General features: G+C 41.3%; 1 protein-coding gene across 1 annotated transcript; it reads right to left on the minus strand.

Moving 5' to 3' along the window:
- Positions 1–13,664: 13,664 nt before the first annotated feature.
- LOC137001830 (uncharacterized) lies at positions 13,665–14,867 on the minus strand. Its single transcript, XM_067361007.1, has one exon. It carries the CDS (start codon positions 14,865–14,867, stop codon positions 13,665–13,667), a length of 1,203 nt encoding a protein of 400 aa, XP_067217108.1.
- Between the last annotated feature and the right edge of the window lie 5,988 nt (positions 14,868–20,855).

Genomic DNA, 20,855 nt, shown 5'->3' on the forward strand with positions numbered 1-20,855 from the left:
TCGCCGACCGCACCAGGACGCCTCACGTCACACTAAATAATTATTCCACCGTCGCCTCAAATAATTATTTCTTTATTACGATACTTCGCATTGATTTTCACGTATACTTCGCATTTATTTTACGCCGCCTTAAATAATTATTTCGCCACCGCTCGAATAATTATTTCATTTTGCCGATATCTTGCATGTATTTTCACGTGCTTTCGCTTTTATTTTTGCGCCGCTTTAAAATAATTATTTCACCATTGCTTAAATAATTATTTCGCCTTTGCCGATATCTTGCATTTATTTTCACGTTGTTTTTACTTATATTCTGCGCCGCTTTAAAAATAATTATTCCACCGTTGCTCAAATAATTATTTTACCAGTAACGAAACTCCGCATTTATCTTTACGCCACTCTGTATTCATTTCACGCCACTTTAACAGAACTATTTCGCTGTCACTTGTTAATTACTTCACCGATATTTGGCTAATTTATATACTATTTCAAATTCATCTTACGCACGCTTCGCATGTATGCACGAGCATTGTAGCAGATCATTCGAGGCAAATCGTATCAACATCTTTCTCAATAAACACTGTTTCATTATTTTTCTGATAAACGAGTATTTGGTTTATTTGACATACCCCCAACCGACCGAACCTGGATTCCGGCGAGCTAATCCGCGTCCGCCGAAGCTCACACGGTTTCATGGCGCCCGAACAGGGACTCGATAAAGGGGTACGTCAAAAAGATCTGCTTACAATGACTTCGTGGATACAACGATTACCGCGTTCCGAAGTGGCGCGATTATTACAGAGCCGCGAGCTCGAATGCGACGGCAACTTGGACGATCTCCGCCGACGGTTACGTGAATACGTTCGCGCACATCCGGGGGATATCATCCCTCCGACCGATGAGCCAGCAGAAACTGAGGTCCGCGCGACTCTGAACGTTCCGCTATTGCGACTTCCGGGTAACTCGGGCCGCGCAAGTCCGAGCGACGACGACGACCGGGCCAGCTATTACTCGGCACCGAACCCCCCGACCCCCATTGCCAGCCCGTTCGATCCTGCGAAAGCAATGGATCAAATCCGGAAATGGGGGTGCCATTTCAATGGCAAAGAACCAATCGCCTTTCTCGAGCGAATTGAGGAGCTCCGAAGAATCTACCGATACTCCGGAGACCACCTCCTCCTCGGCCTACCCGAGATCCTAAAAGGCGAACCACTATTGTGGTACCGGAACCGACGCCACGCGTGGGCAACATGGGCCGATTTTGTGGCCGAATTTCGCGGCCACTATCTTCCGCGACGCTACCAGGCCCGCCTTCGTAAGGAAGCCACGAACCGCCGCCAGCTACCCGACGAAGATTTCGCGAAATTCTCGACCGCCGTACTCACCCTCGCGCGCCGCGCAGGGGGGTATTCCGAAGCAGAGACGCTCGATCTCTTAATTGAAAATATGGATCCAGAATACCGTTTATATATTCGTCCACACGACGCGATCAATTTCGACGAGTTATCCGATCGAGCCGCGGAATACGAGGAGCTCATCGCGCAACGCCGGCAGCGCGACCGGAAGCCCGCCGAAGCCCGGAGCATGGCTACCACCGAGTATAAGCGAGAGGAATGTTGCTGGCGTTGCAAGCAACGGGGCCATACTCGGCTCAATTGCAAGCAGCCGCCTCGCAAGTTCTGCTCGCAGTGCGGGAAGGACGGCGTATACTCTCGCGATTGTCATCCGCCGGCGGGAAACGCCACGCGGGCCGGGGCGACGGCGGCCGCCGACCGGCCCTACTAGAAATTATCTTTCGGCCGCGTCCACACGTTGAAATCACGTGCTGCGGAAAGATAATTACCGCCCTTCTCGACTCGGGCTCCGACCGGTCTTTTATTAACCGAACAATCGCCGAATACGTTTTAGGAAAGGGCTATCGCCCTCGCGCCATACGCGAACACGTCACGGTAGCTGACGGCGGATCCGCTCCAATCACCGAGAGCTTTCGACTCACGATCCAGATGGAAGGAGAGAGCTTCTCTCACGACTTCCAAGTACTTCCGGCGTTGGGGACCGAGATGTTGATAGGGGTAGATCTGTGGGCCTATCTGGGGATAACGCTACCGCCACCGCCATTGCCAAAACTCGCGCTCTCCGGTAACATCGGCGCGATATCCGACGGCCTGACACCGCGCACCGGGGAAGAAACGCAACAATTACGCGACTTCCTAGAGCGGGAACTCGCGCTATTTCAGGGCATCACCGGGCCTACCGACCGAATCGAACATCACCTGCGATTAACGGACACCCGACCGATTAAACAGAGGTACCGCCCCCGTAACCCGGCCATGCAAAGTATCATCGACGAGGCGGTTGATGAAATGGAGCGAGAGGGGGTAATCGAACCATCACAGAGCGCGTGGAGCTCGCCTGTGGTGATAGTAAAAAAAAAGGACGGCAAACCCCGGTTTTGCATAGACTTTAGAAAAGTCAACGCCGTAACCGAACGCGACGCCTACCCCCTCCCGCACATAACAGCCACATTGGATAAATTACGGGGAGCAAAGTACCTATCCACGCTCGACTTAAAAAGCGGGTATTGGCAAGTGCCATTAACCGTCGAGAGCCGACCTATTACCGCGTTCACCATTCCGGGGAGAGGGCTAATGCAATTCCGCGTCATGCCCTTCGGGCTGCATTCCGCGCCCGCTACCTTCCAGCGCCTCCTCGATACCGTGCTAGGCCCCGCGTTGGAACCGAATGTGTTCGTATATCTAGACGATGTAATAATCGTCAGTGCCACTTTCTCCGAACACTTACGACACTTAGCCGAAGTGTTTCGGCGACTCAGAGAGGCCAAATTACGCCTCAACCCAGAAAAGTGCCACTTCTGCCGAAGCGAGCTAGCCTACCTCGGCCATATAATAACACGGGACGGCATCCACACCGACCCCGCTAAAATAAGCGCGGTCGCTCAATGGCCCGCTCCTACTACCATCCGGAAGGTCCGCCAATTTCTCGGCATGGCGTCATGGTACCGCCGTTTTGTGGAAAACTTTTCCACCCTCTCCGCGCCGCTCACGCGGCTAACCCGTAAAAACGCGCGCTGGCAATGGGGGTCGGAGGAGGAAAACGCCTTCAACGCCCTCAAGAGGGCATTAATAACAGCGCCCGTACTCGCCTGTCCCGACTTCCGGTTACCGTTTAGCTTACAAACCGACGCAAGCAACTACGGCCTCGGCGCCGTTTTGACACAAAACTTCGCCGAGGGCGAACGCGTAATCGCGTACGCAAGCCGCACACTAAACGCCGCCGAGAAAAACTATAGTGCTACCGAACTAGAATGCCTCGCGGTCGTCTGGGGAATCCGCCGTATGAGAGACTACCTAGAGGGGTACTCTTTCACGGTGATCACGGACCATCAGTCACTGCGTTGGCTCAAAAACCTCGAAACCCCCACCGGCCGATTGGGGCGCTGGCTCTTCGAGCTCCAGCAATATCATTTCGATATCCAGTACCGTCGCGGAGCGTTGAATAAAGTTGCCGACGCGCTCTCTCGCGAACCCGAGGTCTGCGCCGTTCAGCCAGCCGCCTGCGCCTGGTACCGCGGGTTAATTAAAAAAATAAAGAGAGAACCGAAGAGTTACCCCGACTACGCCATACGCGGGGGTAAACTCTACCGTCATATACGCCACGACTTAGAATTCCGTGACCATACGGAAGACGAACAGTGGAAGCGCTGTCTCCCTCGCTCCGAGCGAGAGAGAACGATCCAGCGGTTCCACGACGAACCGACCGCCGGGCATTTAGGCGTCTCAAAAACGATCCACCGCGTCACCCGCCGTTATTACTGGCCCGGCATGTTCCGAGACATCGCTCGCTACGTCCGGAGCTGTGAAAAATGTCTCGCGTACAAGCCCTATCAGGGCAAGCCCGCCGGCCGCGCCCATGCGCACAATGTAACAGCCCCATGGCAACAGGTCACGATTGACCTGGTGGGGCCTCTGCCGCGATCTGCAAACGGGCATTCGTGGCTCTTCGTGCTACAGGACCGATTTACAAAATGGGTCGAACTACAACCCTTGCGCCGAGCCACCGGGGAAACGATCAGTAAAACCGTTGCCGAACGCATAATATATCGGCACGGCTGTCCCGAGATGATCATATCCGACAACGGGAAACAGTTTGTATCGCGCCAATTCACCGGCCTGTTAAAATCGTTCGGCATAACGCATCGCACAACGCCAGTATACACGCCGCAGTGCAACCCCGTGGAGCGGACCAATCGGACGGTCAAAACTATGATCGCGCAGTTTGTCGAACGCGATCATCGCCTGTGGGACCGCCACATTCTCGCGCTACAATATGCGTACAATAGCGCGGCGCACGACGCCACCGGATTTACGCCCGCCTTCGCAAATTACGGGCGCGAGTTAGCACCGCCGAATCCGGAAGACCGAACGCACCCGAACGCGCCAACTCCGACTACCACCTGGCGGCGCCATCTAGACGAGGCCCGGGAGCTAATGACAGGAAACCTCGCACGAGCCTTCCAACGGCAGGAACCGTATTATAATCTGCGGCATCGCGATTGGCGGCCCAAAATCGGCGAGACAGTTTGGCGCCGCGAGCACCCCCTGTCGAACAAGGCCGCCGGCGTAAACGCCAAACTCGCGCCGAAGTACACCGGCCCCTACAAAGTAGGCCGGATCATCACCCCCGTCATATATGATTTGCGTGATAAGAGGGGGCGATGGCTAAGGCGCATCCACGCGCAAGACTTAAAACCGGGAAACGGGGATGAGACCCCCCCAGTTAAAGATAAAGTCCGCAATTCCGGGGAATCGGACTATATAAAGGCCGATTCCAGGAAGCCAGATCACTTGTTCAAGATGAGCACAAAGAACATCTTGAGCGCAATCGAGGCCCTCTTGACCGAGGAGCCTCGACAGGCCGCGATGACGTCGCAGCCGTTCCGCACCGTCCCCCGAGTGGGGACGTTAATACAGCGTTCCGACGCTGAAAATCGCCGAAAGGCGATATTTTTGGCGACACCACCACCACCGGTGCCGCGACGAAGAAAGCAGAAGTCTCCGGGCGACGTGTGCAATGCCACGCACACGCCGCTACCGGAGCGAAGATCCGCGGCCACCGCGCCGACCACCGCACGGACCAAGCCGACCAGGGCCGTAAGGATACGACCCTGGAGCGGCCCAATGCCGACGACTTCGGTCATTGGACCTCGGCCGCCAATGGCCGTTCAGACGGTCGTTGGAACTCGGCCGCCAACGGCCCTTGCCGCACCCGCAGCCGCCGCATCCCGGCCAACACCAGCCGCCGCAACACCGACGCCAGCCGCCGCCGTCGTATGGCCACCACCGGCCTCCGCTGCACCACCGCCGCCGCCGCCGAGATGGGATCCGGCGTCTCCACCACCCATCATGGTGGAGTACGCCCCACGAGCGTTCGCGGCAATACCGTACTTCTCGGTAATGAAGTCGAGACGGTATAAGCTCCGGACCACCGACGGCAGGAGATACAAGCTCCTGTTCTCCAGGGAGGGGCGACTCCTCGCCAGCCGTCAGCTGCCTCCGCAGGCTTCCGGCTCCCCAAGAAGGGGGGTGATGTAACGATGCAGCCCGCTGCATCGTTACGGCTACGGACCGTACATCGTCCGTAGCCCACCAAGGGCGCATCGCGCGCCGATAAATTTCGCATCAAAAACAGCGGCGGTCAACCGCCGAAAATCCCCCACACCCGACCGTTCCGAAATTCCGTATTGTGGGGGACTCGCCGCCGAAACCGCCGATGCTTGCCGATTCGAAATCATTCGGCCGCCAGCCGGGTATAAAAGAGGCCCGGCTGAACGTCTTCTCACCAGACTCCGTTCGCTGATCGACAGCGAACAAACCTGCTACGAGTGTCCTCGTAGTCCCGACCGAGCATACTCGGACTCTATGCCTTTACCAGCACACGAGAATCCTCGTGTATCGCCGAGCGTCCTCGGTAATCTTTGCTCCCGCATACGAATATCTTCGTATACCCGCCAAGCGTACTTGGTTCCTCTAGGCCACCGAACTCTGTATTGCGGACATTTCCGCATACCTAGCCAGGTCGCTATTCTAAATTCCGTCTTCGTACGAGCATCCTCGTACTCCCGCCGAACGTAATCGGCAGCCTAAGTCCGCACACCGCGTTTATTCGCCGGGATTTCATAACGATAATCCGTCCGGCAAGCAACACCGCGTCGACCAATCCGCGCCGCCGAATAGTCCGCATCGATCTACGATCGAACAGACTCGCGATACTACGAACGCACTCACCGACGAGCGCTCCGTCTCGTACCAACCGTTGCGACACGATCGCCCGCGCTTGCGCTCTCGCCGACCGCACCAGGACGCCTCACGTCACACTAAATAATTATTCCACCGTCGCCTCAAATAATTATTTCTTTATTACGATACTTCGCATTGATTTTCACGTATACTTCGCATTTATTTTACGCCGCCTTAAATAATTATTTCGCCACCGCTCGAATAATTATTTCATTTTGCCGATATCTTGCATGTATTTTCACGTGCTTTCGCTTTTATTTTTGCGCCGCTTTAAAATAATTATTTCACCATTGCTTAAATAATTATTTCGCCTTTGCCGATATCTTGCATTTATTTTCACGTTGTTTTTACTTATATTCTGCGCCGCTTTAAAAATAATTATTCCACCGTTGCTCAAATAATTATTTTACCAGTAACGAAACTCCGCATTTATCTTTACGCCACTCTGTATTCATTTCACGCCACTTTAACAGAACTATTTCGCTGTCACTTGTTAATTACTTCACCGATATTTGGCTAATTTATATACTATTTCAAATTCATCTTACGCACGCTTCGCATGTATGCACGAGCATTGTAGCAGATCATTCGAGGCAAATCGTATCAACATCTTTCTCAATAAACACTGTTTCATTATTTTTCTGATAAACGAGTATTTGGTTTATTTGACATACCCCCAACCGACCGAACCTGGATTCCGGCGAGCTAATCCGCGTCCGCCGAAGCTCACACGGTTTCAATCTAAAATCTATTATCTGTTTCTAAAATACTATTATATGAATTAAATTTCACACTATTATATGAGTTGAAATTTTCTTATGAAATATATTAACCATAGTGTACAACAAATACCTATATTTGAAATTGTGGTATCTTCTAGCCCATCACAGCCTGATTGACAACAAGATCGCAATCTTTGAATTGTGATATCCTTTTCAATTTCATTTAAATTATTTTCCAATAATGCTGTAAATTGAACTTGAATTAGTGGCAATGCTTTCAATCTTTCAGGACAACCCTTTGTACACTTCGACACTTCCTGAAGCGATGGATACTTTTGAAACAATTTTCTGCACAAAAAGCCAATCGTTACACTGAAAAAAATATCCAGCGACTCTAATCGGAAAAACCGTTTGAACATCTTATCCGATTGATTTTGATTGGATTTGAGGCTATCTGATGAAATGATGGATGCCTTTATCCGATGAAATAAAATTTCCAATGAAATATAAACGGATAATGAGCTGCGATTTACTTATCCGTTTAAATTGATATATAATATGATCGGACATTGCACTTGATCGGATAAAAATAAGGTAATATACCTTATTTTTATCCGATCAAGTGCAATGTCATTCATATTTTTTTTTCCGATCAAGCTGAATGTCCGATCTAATGTACTATATCCGATTAAAATATTATCCGATAAAGTGTAATATCCGATGAAATACAATTTATCCGTTCAGAAGTCCGATGAAATACATGTGTACACATTTCGAAGTCGCACTGGTAACTCGATTGTGATTGGTCGTGCTACAGTCGTACCGATGGGCCCAGCGTGCATGAGCCTGTACTCTATTGTCTCGTGTCTCATCGAAGCAGCGTGAAGGCAGTGTGACGCAATATTGTGTGCAATATTTTGTATATAATAGTGTATTACGTGTCAATTATTAAGAAGTGAAAGAAATGAATTGTAATACTAGTTAGAACTGTTCTTGAAGAACTCAAAGTAGAAAAAGAAGTGATACAAATTAATATTAATATTAATTGGTATATTTAAGGGGAAAATTCCGATCAGATGTTAGATCTATTGATCGGACATAATATAATCGGACTATTCGTTTAAAAAGTAACAAACGGATATTTTAGATCGGATATTTTCTAATCGGAATTTTCTGATCGGATATTTTTGATCGGTTATTTTAGCCTTCATCGGTTATTTTTTCCGATTGAAGGGATCGATAATATCCGTTTGTTACTTTTTGAATGAATTTTCCGATCAATTTTAACCGGATTTTTCTCTCAGTGTACTTCACAATTAATAAGATTACAATTATTGGGCAATATTTTACTTGGAAATATTTCTTTTAAAATCATCGCACGAAGTCTATACGATGATTTTTTAATGCCGTAAGATACCATATCCTTTATTAACGCAAAAAATTTAATATCTATCTTAGTACATATAAGATCTTTAATACTTTCTTGGTCAAAATAAGCAGCAATAAATAATTGTAAGATGCTATCAAAAGCACAAGTATTTTTTAATGAATATTTCTCTTTTCCAATAAGAACTGGTTTTAAAGATATACTATTACCATTTCTCATAATTGGTATCTTACGTATATTGCTTTCTAATAAAAATTCATTTTGTATACTATCCTTTTGTAAATATCTTCCTCTGGATTGTACATCCGCTGTTGCCAAGCCACGCCAGTCTTCAATTTCCTTTGTTGCAATTATGTCTTGAATATTATTAATTTTTTGGCAACTGACACATATTCGCTGCTGTCCATATCCTTCTTCTCCAAGTGATATGGAACATCCTTCCAGAGCATGCACATACTTTTTGCATACGTAACACGCATGTCCACTAGTTGGTTCGTGCCCATTTTCACAAGCTGGACATCGTTTTTCGCTTCTTGTGTAATTTTGTTCAATAATTTGGTTATCATCTTCATTAACATCTTCTTGTATTTCTATTGCATTTCTAACCGTAACTTCTTGAGTTTTTGTATGTGCTATTTTTAAACATCCGCTCATGAAGTTCACGTGTTTTGTAACAAATTCATCTGCACGCATAGGTGTTTGTTCCGTTTTCAACATAGTATTTTTTATTATGTTAAAATCATTTTCTACAGATGCACTGCTAGCTGGTATTCTACCAAATCCAAATTTATCACGGCACACGCAAGACCATAGAGGCAATAATTTTACATCTTTTAGAAGATAATCAGCTAATTTTGGCATATAATGAGCATTTTCCCTGTCTCCATCATTATCAGCTAATAAAATCTTAACTTTATCATCTATATCTTTTGCCCAATGACTCCATTTATTGAAATTATTTTCTTCTTTATCCTGCATATCATTATAATCTTTTGAACTGTCCTTAACTAGATCTTCAGTAAAATCTCTTGTAAGAAGATCCTTCATTTTTAATTTATACTCTTCACATATTGTTTTTCTATTTTCGCTTGTTTCACCTTCCGTTTCGCTCCGTGCAATAATTAAAATTCCTTTTATTAAATCTTCAGCAATTTCAATATTACGACATAAAATTAACTGTCCTAATACACATAAATAAAATTGTTTTATACGAGAACGCGAATCTTTAAAAAAATTGGCATATTTTTTTATAAAATGTGCTACATCGATACGTATGTAGCAAGCAGGTAAATCATTTTCTTTGCACGCGTCCGCATATTCGTCAAGCGTAAAATAATTGGTAAAACTTCGCACGGCTGCTGTTAATAATGCGCGTGAGAAATCACATACAACTTCACGTGGTCGTGGTGCCCCGGATCGTATCCATTCCATTAACCAGTACTGAATAATATTTGTATTATGTTTTTCAGATAACATCTGTGATACTGGAAAAAGTCCACTTTTTTCCGAATTTACAACACAATTATATAAAAAAATGTGTCCCGTCTTTGATTTATCAGGCCTTTTTATTTTTTTTATAATACTTCCAGTTGCATCAATGTAAATGCATGCTGTTTCGTCAGATGTATATGTTCTGTATACATCCAACTGATAATTTGACCAATAATGTACAAAAAATGGACTTAATCCAATATTATGGATAATATTTTTTAATGGTCCTAATTGCATAATTTCTAATGCTCTTATTGGATCTTTATGAAAATAATTAGCTTGTGTAACATTATATTTAGCAACGCGTAAAACATTTGCACTAAATAAATGCGGAGGCTCTATGTTATCGCAACTTTGCATTAAATCTTCTGCCATTTCTGTTCTATATTTCATAACACTAGATCCTTGCAATTTTTGAATAACAGTTTGTCTAATTGGATTTCTTAAATACCGTTTTCCGCAACGTCCTTTTCCTTTAATAAATTTACATTTTATTTTTGTTATTAATTCGTCTGTATTATCTATAACGCATTTTATTAACGATCCACATTTACACGTACCGTATGCGTATCCCGATTCTCCGTCGCGTACTAATTTATGACGTTTAAAATTAAAACCGCAAGATATTTTTGTGCTATCCCAAATTTTTTCGGTAAATACTTGCTGCCACGTTCCGGGCTGTAAAATTGTATATTGTCGCGAAGAAGGAGGTCGACCTTTATCTTTTCGTCTATACGTTTTAGAAATAATCATGGAATTGAAATCCGTTTTTGCCATCGTAACAGTAAAAAATGATATGCCTTCATTATTTAAAAGTGCATCAGACTCATTAAATGTAGATTCGCCTACTGTATTAGAACCAACACTTGTTACATCTGAAATTTGTTGATACACAACATCGTCCATTTGCTGAGACAGAGAGACAGGGAGCTGCTCAATTAATTTTTTTCTAATTTTGTATCTATTACACGTAACAAATGTATATAACGAATTTGGTGTCAAGCGATTTTCTAATTCCTTTGATATTGTTATCCAAATTGCGTTATGTTTCGAAACAATCTTTTGATTATCTTCCACAATTTGATCCTTATATTTCATAATAACGTCGATTAAGACATCCTTATTCGTCACTGCTGGTCTTCCACGTGCAGACATTGTCACAATTTTAATGATTGTAAAATGTCAATAAACAATATAACAATATTGTTATAAATAAACAATAAATAATCCTAAATCACTAAAAATCACAAATCGCGCGTAACAAACTTATGATGAAAACACGAATAAAAATTAGATGTTTCCACGTCCGTAGTCGCGAGATAACTGATTCGTGAACATTGCGTAGCGATTAGTATTACGCAGTGTAGCGACTATATCGGACGCATTACCCTAAGGAATTCATAAAAACGTGAAGAAATAAGTGTGGGATCTATTGACCCGCGGCAACGATTGATGTTTCTTTTTTTTCTTTTGTCTTTGACCGCGGCGTCAAACGATTATAAGTGCGTACGAAGTAGCCGACTCTTTCGGCAACCCGCGATAAAAAAACAATATTTACTTATCCTACTCTTCGTAGGATATAAAAACGCGTAAGGAAACGAGTTAGAGAGTCCCGAGCGAACCTTCTGGAAAGGATGGAAAGATCGCGTGACAAATCTTTCACTGTGATTGACACTTTACTATACTCTCTACACTTGTTAATAAATATATATTTAATCTTACATCAGTAAATAGTAGCCGACAAAGAGACCGCGTTCCTCTAAAGGACAATTTTGCTACTGAAAAGACGCCGCTCTACACATGTCATACTTGGTGCGGTAAATTAATAAAAACATTAGTAAGAAATCGAAACGGCGGTTCCCTACAAAACGCGCGCGCGCATATATACACACACACGCGCACGCCCGCACGCACATAATTGAAAATATAGTTAAAAATAATTAAAATACACATCCACACGAGAAATAATTCTCAAACAAGCATTAATTCAATTTCCGATATATTTCGATAGCACAAAATCTGTAGATTATGTTAATACCAAACTCATACAAGCAACAAATTTTTTCAATTAATTATAACGTTTTTAATCCACGCCGTATCAGTCCGCGACGACAAAGTGTCGCTTCTCGATACTTTAAAACGAGCAACAAATTCAGTTTCCTATTTTTCTGAATAGTATATTGTTCGTAGATTAATTTGATACCAGAAACATACGAGCAACAAATTATTTCAACTAATTATAACGTTTTTAATCCGCGCCGTACCGGTTCGCGACGGCAAAGTGTCGCTTCTCGATACTTTAAAACGAGCAACAAATTCAATTTCTCATATATTTCGATAGTACAGAGTCTGTAGATTAATTTAACACCAGAAACATACGAGCAACAAATTATTTCAACTAATTATAAACGTTTTTAATCCGCGCCGTACCGGTCCGCGACGACAAAGTGTCGCTTCTCGATACTTTAAAACGAGCAACAAATTCAATTTCTTATATATTTCGATAGTACAAAGTCTGTAGATTAATTTGACACCAAAAACATACGAGCAACAAATTCAATTTCTTATATATTTCGATAGTACAGAGTCTGTAGATTAATTTGGTACCGAAATCATACGAGCAACAAATTTCTTTTAGTCAATTTTACTTAGATCATGTACATGACATGGTGCAACGTAATCATTCTCAAGTGAAGTCGCATCTTTTAATTAATTTATTATTATTAATTTAGTGCTAATTATGTGCTAATTTGTTGCTGTAGTCCGGATTTTGTTGCTTTTACCGTTTAGCAAGAATTGATGTTTGTATTAAGTGAGCTATCTTGATATTAAGTTAGCCCCCCCCATAGCGAAAAAAAATATATAGAGTGCTCGAATCAAGAAATTATTTATGCTAGAATTTGTTGCTATTTTGTTGCTCTAAGATAGCGTGAAAACATTTTGAAAAAATTGCATTATTTAAGATATACCAGTACACACCACTATACGACACTACGCATTTACTGTAAATAATATAATTTTTTCAAAATGTTTTCACGCTATCTTGGAGCAACAAAATAGCAACAAATTCTGGTATAAATGATTTTTTGATTCGAGCACTCTATATATTTTTTTGTTATGGGGGGGGCCAGCTTAATGTCAAGCTGCCCCCCTCCCCCACTTTAAACATGAATTCCTGCTAAACGGTAAGAGCAACAAAATCCGGATTGCGGCAACTAATTAGCACATAATTAGCACTAAATTAATTGATAGGTGCGACTTGATTTGGCGATAGTGGGGGGTCCAACTTAATGGGGGTAATTCTCTCGCTGCTCCAGCAAAATTGGTACCGTTATCGGAAACAATCTTCAAACAGATACCTCTTCTTGCGACAAACCTTCGTAGAGCGGCTAAAAATGACTCAGTAAATAATTCTGTAACCAGTTCCAATTTCCACCAATTCACAACTCCAGTGACGAGGCTGCGTCAACATTTGTTTATAGTGGCTCTATAATCAATTATTTTTATACAAAAAAAATTTTTTTTTACTTTTTATATATGTTATAAAACACCAAAAAAATTTAAAAAGATCCGTTGCATTGTTTCTTCAAAAAAAATTCCTAAAAATCACCTTTGTTTTAGCGATTCATACGAGGCTCCCCCCTTAACGGCCAATACTTTTGCCGTATTGAGTAGAGCAACTGTTTTGGTCCGCAGTGATGAAGTCGAAGATGCTCTTTCCTCATGATTGTTGTAGTGATGTGATGCTTAGCTGGTAATACTGTCGGGTGTCTTTGAGTCTCGGACACCTCTGCTTTTGACAACCGCCCTCCCTACTCTTATCACTCCTTCCTTATCCAGAAAGGGGCTTAACGGCGTCAGTCTGCTTCCCTTGAGTACCTGCTGTCCTTTCTCAAGAACTTGCAACTCAGATAAAAAGATTTCACACTGTACCATTTTCGCGATGTTTGTGTCAGCATGCTCGAGCTCCTCCAACTGTAAGAAACCTCTTTTTTTGGCACCTAAGGCATTGGCCTTGAATCTCAACCAGTAAGCAATTACTCTTTGAAGTTTCTCGTACTCGGAAAATCTTTGCAGTATGTCATAATTTAGCCTCTTTTGTGTAAGCAACGTTATTGTTTTCATTTCGGACGTATCGATACCTATTGCTGGTGTCTGAGGCCATTGACCAGTTACGAGCCACTGAGGCCCGTGCCACCATAACTGATCGTTTCTCCACGTCTCCACGATGATTCCTCTTGAAAGCAGATCCGCAGGATTCTCTTTGGAAGGGACGTGACGCCAGGTCACGTCATGCGATAGATTTTGGATTTTGGAGATCCTATTAGCCATATAAGTTTTCCTGACTTTTGGAGACTTGGCAATCCAACTGAGCACTACAGTGAAATTACTCCAAAGGTGAACGTTCCGAATCTTGTTACCATAAGCGTTTCTTGTTGTATCACACAACTTGGCCAGAAAGAGCGCTGCGTTGAGCTCGTGTCTTGGTAACGAGATCGTTTTTAGAGGTGCGACTCTACTCTTTGAACAAATTAGATGCGACTCCGTTGTTTCTTTGGCACTTTGAGAAACGGCATAGAGACAAGCACCATATGCCCTTTCTGATGCATCTCCAAAGCCGAAGAGATCAAACTTGCAATCTTCGTTATTAGGATTGATATTCCTCTGAATTCTTACGTCGTTTATTTGCTGCAGCAAGCTGTAATATTCGTTCCACTTAGCCTGCAATTCCGGCGGAAGAGCTTCGTCCCAGCGTGTTTTTAACTTCCACATTGATTGCATGATACATTTTGCTACGATAACCACTAGTCCCAACAATCCTAGTGGGTCAAATATTTGGGCTATCTTGGACAGCACCAGACGCTTTGTATTTTTTGCAAATTTTTCGATCGTCACTTTGTACTGTAGATCATCAGACTTCGCGTCCCAGAGCAGGCCTAACATCTTCATTGCACCTTCTTTATCTATTGCGACGTGAACTAGCCTCGGAATCACGCCAGATCCGAGGGAGCACGCCCAATGAAAGTCGGTAGCCCGCGGTATTCCACGTTTTCAGGAGTTAGGTAACTTACGCGGTGTCGGCAGGAAATGCACGACTCGGTAACTCGCGGTATCGGCAATAAATGCACGACTCGGTAACTCGCGGTATTGGCAATAAATGCTCGATTCGGTCACTCGCGGTATCGGCAACAGATGCTCGATTCGGTAACTCGCGGTACTCCACGCACGTCGGGAGCAAGGTAACTCGCGAAATCGGCAATAACTGCACGATTCGGTAAGTTGCGGTACTCCACGCACGTCGGAAGCAAGGTAACTCGCGAAATCGGTATCCGGAAATGGACGCCAGGTGCGTATAATCGCACCACGGTAACGGTAACTTCAATAATTCTTTTAATATATCCGGCCGCTCCCCGCTCAGTATCTGGCAGAGGGGCGCAGTTCTTTTATTCGGCGTTAGAAATCTGGAGTGAGAGGCGAACACAAGGACAACTCAGCAATTAAGATTTAACAATAATATATTTCAACGATTGGTTACAAGGGTTAAAGATGAGTAAATGGTTCGGCCTAAGCCGATACAACAGAAATAGTTTAATACAGCGGCAGTAAGGCAATTCGCCCACAAAATCGGTAACAAGAGCAAATTTCGGTAACTACATGAAATTTCGGAAACGCGATCACGACATATTGCAACTGATCCGACGATATTCAGCGAAACGGATAGCACGTAACACGACAACGCAATGCGACCGATGAAGGCCAAACAAATATGATTCGAACGACGATAGCCTAACGGCCAGAAATGATATGTCGCGGAGCGGCTATTTTCGCGGGTTCGTTTCGTTTCTTGCAGAGACGCTAAAGTGGCGGTAACAGCGGTCTCGCGGAGAACGTTCCCGAGCAAAATCCGTCCGCGGACATTCAATCACGGTACTTCCAGTACTATGATAATGCGAAAAACGGTACCTGTATTATAAAAAAAAAAGAGGCGGTAACGGAAAGGCGGTACGGTAACCCGATAACGAAACGGAACGGGAACAGAAACGGTAGCGAGAGAGAGATTGTCGGTGCTTGATTCGTGCAAGTTAGAGACTTTGACGCGATATCCGGAGCCGGCTGGATATGCGGTAACTGAGCGCGCCAAAAACGCGCTCACGGTAACAAAATCGCGGTTAGTTGTGTGAGAGACACAGAATACAGAGTTTTAGACTCACGCTACCAGCCATAACCGGACGGAACTCTACGGCTACCCGAGAGGCGGCTTACATCAAGTCGGCGTCTTCGGCGTCGGAAGCGTCCTGGAGCTCATCCTCACTTTTTAACGGCACACCGAACAGTGCCTCTTCTCGGGTCTGCAAGTTGGTCCTTCTAATCCCGCGTTGCCTTCTCGCGCATCCTGCCGATTTTCCGAAAAGGGGGCCCCTGAGAACCGTCCACAGTTCATCCAAGGCGCCCCCCCCCCTCCCCTCGCTTTCTGTGGCTTCCTCAAATCATCCGGTTCGGATCGCGTTGATAATTCGATGTTCCCGGAAGAGACTGGTTAGGCTGGCCGGGCCATACTCCGGTCCTTCCAGATGCAGCATCCTCGGAGTCCTCGGTGCCGTCTGCAGCCGGGCGAGGTCCGCTGCTGCGTTTCTTTGTGAGTTTGTGGCTAAAACCAAAGCGGAGTTAGTCGATAGGGCTTGGATGGCGGAGGCGACGGGATCGCGGTACCTGACCTTTTCTGCTGCGGGGTCACTAACTCGTGACACCCGTTGATGATCCCCCGGCGTCCGGTCTCTATGGCGATGCTGAATCTTCGTCCTGAGGCACAAAATACGCAATGCCGTCCGCACGGGGTCTCGCGTTACAACTTAAACGATAATAGACATACAAAATGGGAACGAAATATAAAGTAACGCGCAAAAATGGTGGAGTCTTGCGGGTTGCTCTCTCAACGCGAGGAGCAACTCCAAGACCTTTTGCTCCCTCGGCCGGGCTATCGCCCTTGTGACGGCGCTCGAAAAGCGTCACGTCACACTATTTTCAGCAGACTGTCATTATTACTGGCGTTCGATAGACGCTCCAGTATTTGCTGATGCTAAAGATGTTTTTGTCATTCTTACAGAAATTTGATCAAAAGTAATCTGTTTTTATATATGAAAAAACGCAATAACTTAGAAATACAAATGGTTTTTTATACCCTTTTTATGATCACTAATAATTTTCTTATAAAACATGTTGTAAAATATAAAAAAAAATTATTAGGTTTGTATAAATTAAGATTTCTATAATCAAAAAGAGGATTGTCGTATTGAAAATATGACGGGAGTGATGGTGGGATATTATTACCATTATTTTTACTAAAAAAAAGAATCATATTTATTAAAATTATTTTTACTAAAAAAAAGAAATGATATCTCACAAAAAAACCTTTTTTTTAAAAAAGGTAAAAAAAGGGCGCCAAGTACACGCCTTGTTATATTAAAAAAAAGTTTTCCTCATAAAAAAACCTTTCCAAAAAATTGTTTTTTTTTAAAAAGTTTTCCTCATAAAAAACCTTTTCAAAGAACTGTACTTTCAAAAATATATTATATTAAAAAAAGTTTTTCTCACAAAAAACCTTTCCAAAAAAAGTTGTATATATCATAAAAAACTTTTCAAAAAGATTGTATTTCCAAAAATATATTATAAAAAAATCTTTTTAAAAAAATTATATATATTTATTATAAAAAACCTTTCCAAAAAAATTGTACTTTTAAAAAAAGTTGTATATATTAAATAAAAATTTGCTACATATTCTGTCTATAAAAGAGGTGATATCAGAAAATGACGCCAAGTTTAAATAAAGAACCTTTCAAAAAAAGTTGCATGTATATCTAATTATTTATTTAAAAATGATATTTATGTTTATATCTAGTTAATTCTTTTTAAGTATACTTTTTAAAATAATTGCATTTGTATCTAGTTATTTTTTTTATATCTGTATCTAGTTAAATAAAAAAATTTTTCAAATTTAATCAAAATAAAAAAATATTACAAAATTTCGCAAAAAACTTGGCGCTGCTATAAAATAGCCTTAAAATATTATTATACATCTTAAAATATTATAGAGCAATGAAGGCTATTTTATAGCAGCGCCAAGTTTTTTGCGAAATTTTGTAATATTTTTTTATTTTGATTAAATTTGAAAAATTTTTTTATTTAACTAGATACAGATATAAAAAAAATAACTAGATACAAATGCAATTATTTTAAAAAGTATACTTAAGAAGAATTAACTAGATATAAACATAAATATCATTTTTAAATAAATAATTAGATATACATGCAACTTTTTTTGAAAGGTTCTTTATTTAAACTTGGCGTCATTTTCTGATATCACCTCTTTTATAGACAGAATATGTAGCAAATTTTTATTTAATATATACAACTTTTTTTAAAAGTACAATTTTTTTGGAAAGGTTTTTTATAATAAATATATATAATTTTTTTAAAAAGATTTTTTTATAATATATTTTTGGAAATACAATCTTTTTGAAAAGTTTTTTATGATATATACAACTTTTTTTGGAAAGGTTTTTTGTGAGAAAAACTTTTTTTTAATATAATATATTTTTGAAAGTACAGTTCTTTGAAAAGGTTTTTTATGAGGAAAACTTTTTAAAAAAAAACAATTTTTTGGAAAGGTTTTTTTATGAGGAAAACTTTTTTTTAATATAACAAGGCGTGTACTTGGCGCCCTTTTTTACCTTTTTTTAAAAAAAAGGTTTTTTTGTGAGATATCATTTCTTTTTTTTAGTAAAAATAATTTTAATAAATATGATTCTTTTTTTTAGTAAAAATAATGGTAATAATATCCCACCATCACTCCCGTCATATTTTCAATACGACAATCCTCTTTTTGATTATAGAAATCTTAATTTATACAAACCTAATAATTTTTTTTTATATTTTACAACATGTTTTATAAGAAAATTATTAGTGATCATAAAAAGGGTATAAAAAACCATTTGTATTTCTAAGTTATTGCGTTTTTTCATATATAAAAACAGATTACTTTTGATCAAATTTCTGTAAGAATGACAAAAACATCTTTAGCACCTCTAGGCCATTGTCTTTTTTTAATTAGCGTATCGTCAGCTTCAATCCAAGTGTTAGACATTTCTTCTCTATAAACATTACATACCTGCCGATTCCACCAATGTGCACAAAGTACACTTTCTGTCCACTAACTACAGAATACTAACAAGGGAACGTTCACAAGTGTCCCCTCCCCCGATTTGATTTTCCTTGAAATATGTTGTAAAACATACAATTTGAGGAGACACGTATTTTTTTATAGCGGCCCTAACTCAAATTTAAGGGATCAAACACTCCTTTGAAAAAAAAACGATTTTTTTCTTTGTGTGTAACTATCGCCAAAACCGTAGGAGATAAAAAAATATTTCAAATAGAAGTTGTATGGCTTGTAATGGACTTTATAACTGTGTAGTTAAATTTTCAAAAAATGAAATTTTTTTTAATTTACCCCCACCCCTTGTTATTATTTTTTCAAATTTCAAAATTTTTGTAATGACAAAAGTTGTAGCCTTTTTTACGCTGAATTCAACCATATATGATTTTATTATGTTTCGAAATCACATCTTTCAAAAATGAGTCATCAGTATCACATTATATGCGTCGCGCTGCATGACCGTTTATACCGCACTTGTGTTGTGCATAGTCGCAAAACAAATATAAAAATGACATGTTATTATATATTTGAGAAAGAAAAGTTAACTAAAATTGTTGCTAAAGCATCTCTTTCACATTACACTCTTATAGATAATCGCTGCATTTCGTGCGCAGCGCGTTGTTATATGCAAGTTAGCTATCAGCGCATATTACACTTTGAAGTTTTGCTTGCAGTGACCACGGGAAAATAATTTATGAAACAAAAACAGTGAATGAATCAATCTATTCAACATATATCTACCCTGACTCTACCTTCTTGGCCCGACTTGACTGAGAATGAAATAAAATATAAAATTCTGTACAGTTTACTCTTTTTCAATAATTTTAATATACTGTGATTCTACATGCTATTACATTCCACTAAATTACTACGATTTTTTTAAACTATGGTATATAAAATGTATATTATAAGTATAATTATAATATATATAAATAAGCTTATATATATATAAAAGCTTATTTATTGTATCAATATATTATAATTATACTTATAATATACATTTTATATTTCAAGATTTTATATACCATAGTTTAAAAAAATCGTAATAATTTAATAGAATGTAATAGTATGTAGAATATATCGCAGTATATAAAAATTATTGAAAAAGAGTATGTACAGAATTTTATTCATTGTCAGTCAAGTCGGGCCAAGAGAGTAGAGTCAGGGTGGATATATGTTGAATAGATTGATTCATTCACTGTTTTCGTTTCATAAATTATTTTCCCGTGGTCACTGCAAGCAAAACTTCAAAGTGTAATATGCGCTGATAGCTAACTTGTATATGACAACGCGCTGCATACGAAATGCAGCGATTATCTATAAGAGTGTAATGTGGAAGGGATGCTTTAGCAACAATTTTAGTTAACTTTTCTTCCTTAAATATATGATAACATGTCATTTTTATATTTATTTAACGACTATTGCGCAACACAAGTGCGGTATAAACAATGCGTCATGCAGCGCGACGCATATAATATGATACTGATGACTTATTTTTGAAAGATGCGATTTCGGAACATAATAAAATCATATATGGTTGAATTTAGCGTAAAAAATGCTACAACTTTTGTCATTACAAAAATTTTGAAATTCGAAAAAATAATACCAAGGGGTAAGAGTAAATTAAAAAAAATTACATTTTTGAAAATCCAACTACACAGTTATAAAGCCCATTACAAGCCATACAACTTCTACTTGAAACATTTTTTTATATCTCCTACGGT

Source organism: Linepithema humile, unplaced genomic scaffold (genome assembly GCF_040581485.1).
Source record: "Linepithema humile isolate Giens D197 unplaced genomic scaffold, Lhum_UNIL_v1.0 unplaced_1, whole genome shotgun sequence".
NCBI lineage: Eukaryota > Metazoa > Arthropoda > Insecta > Hymenoptera > Formicidae > Linepithema > Linepithema humile.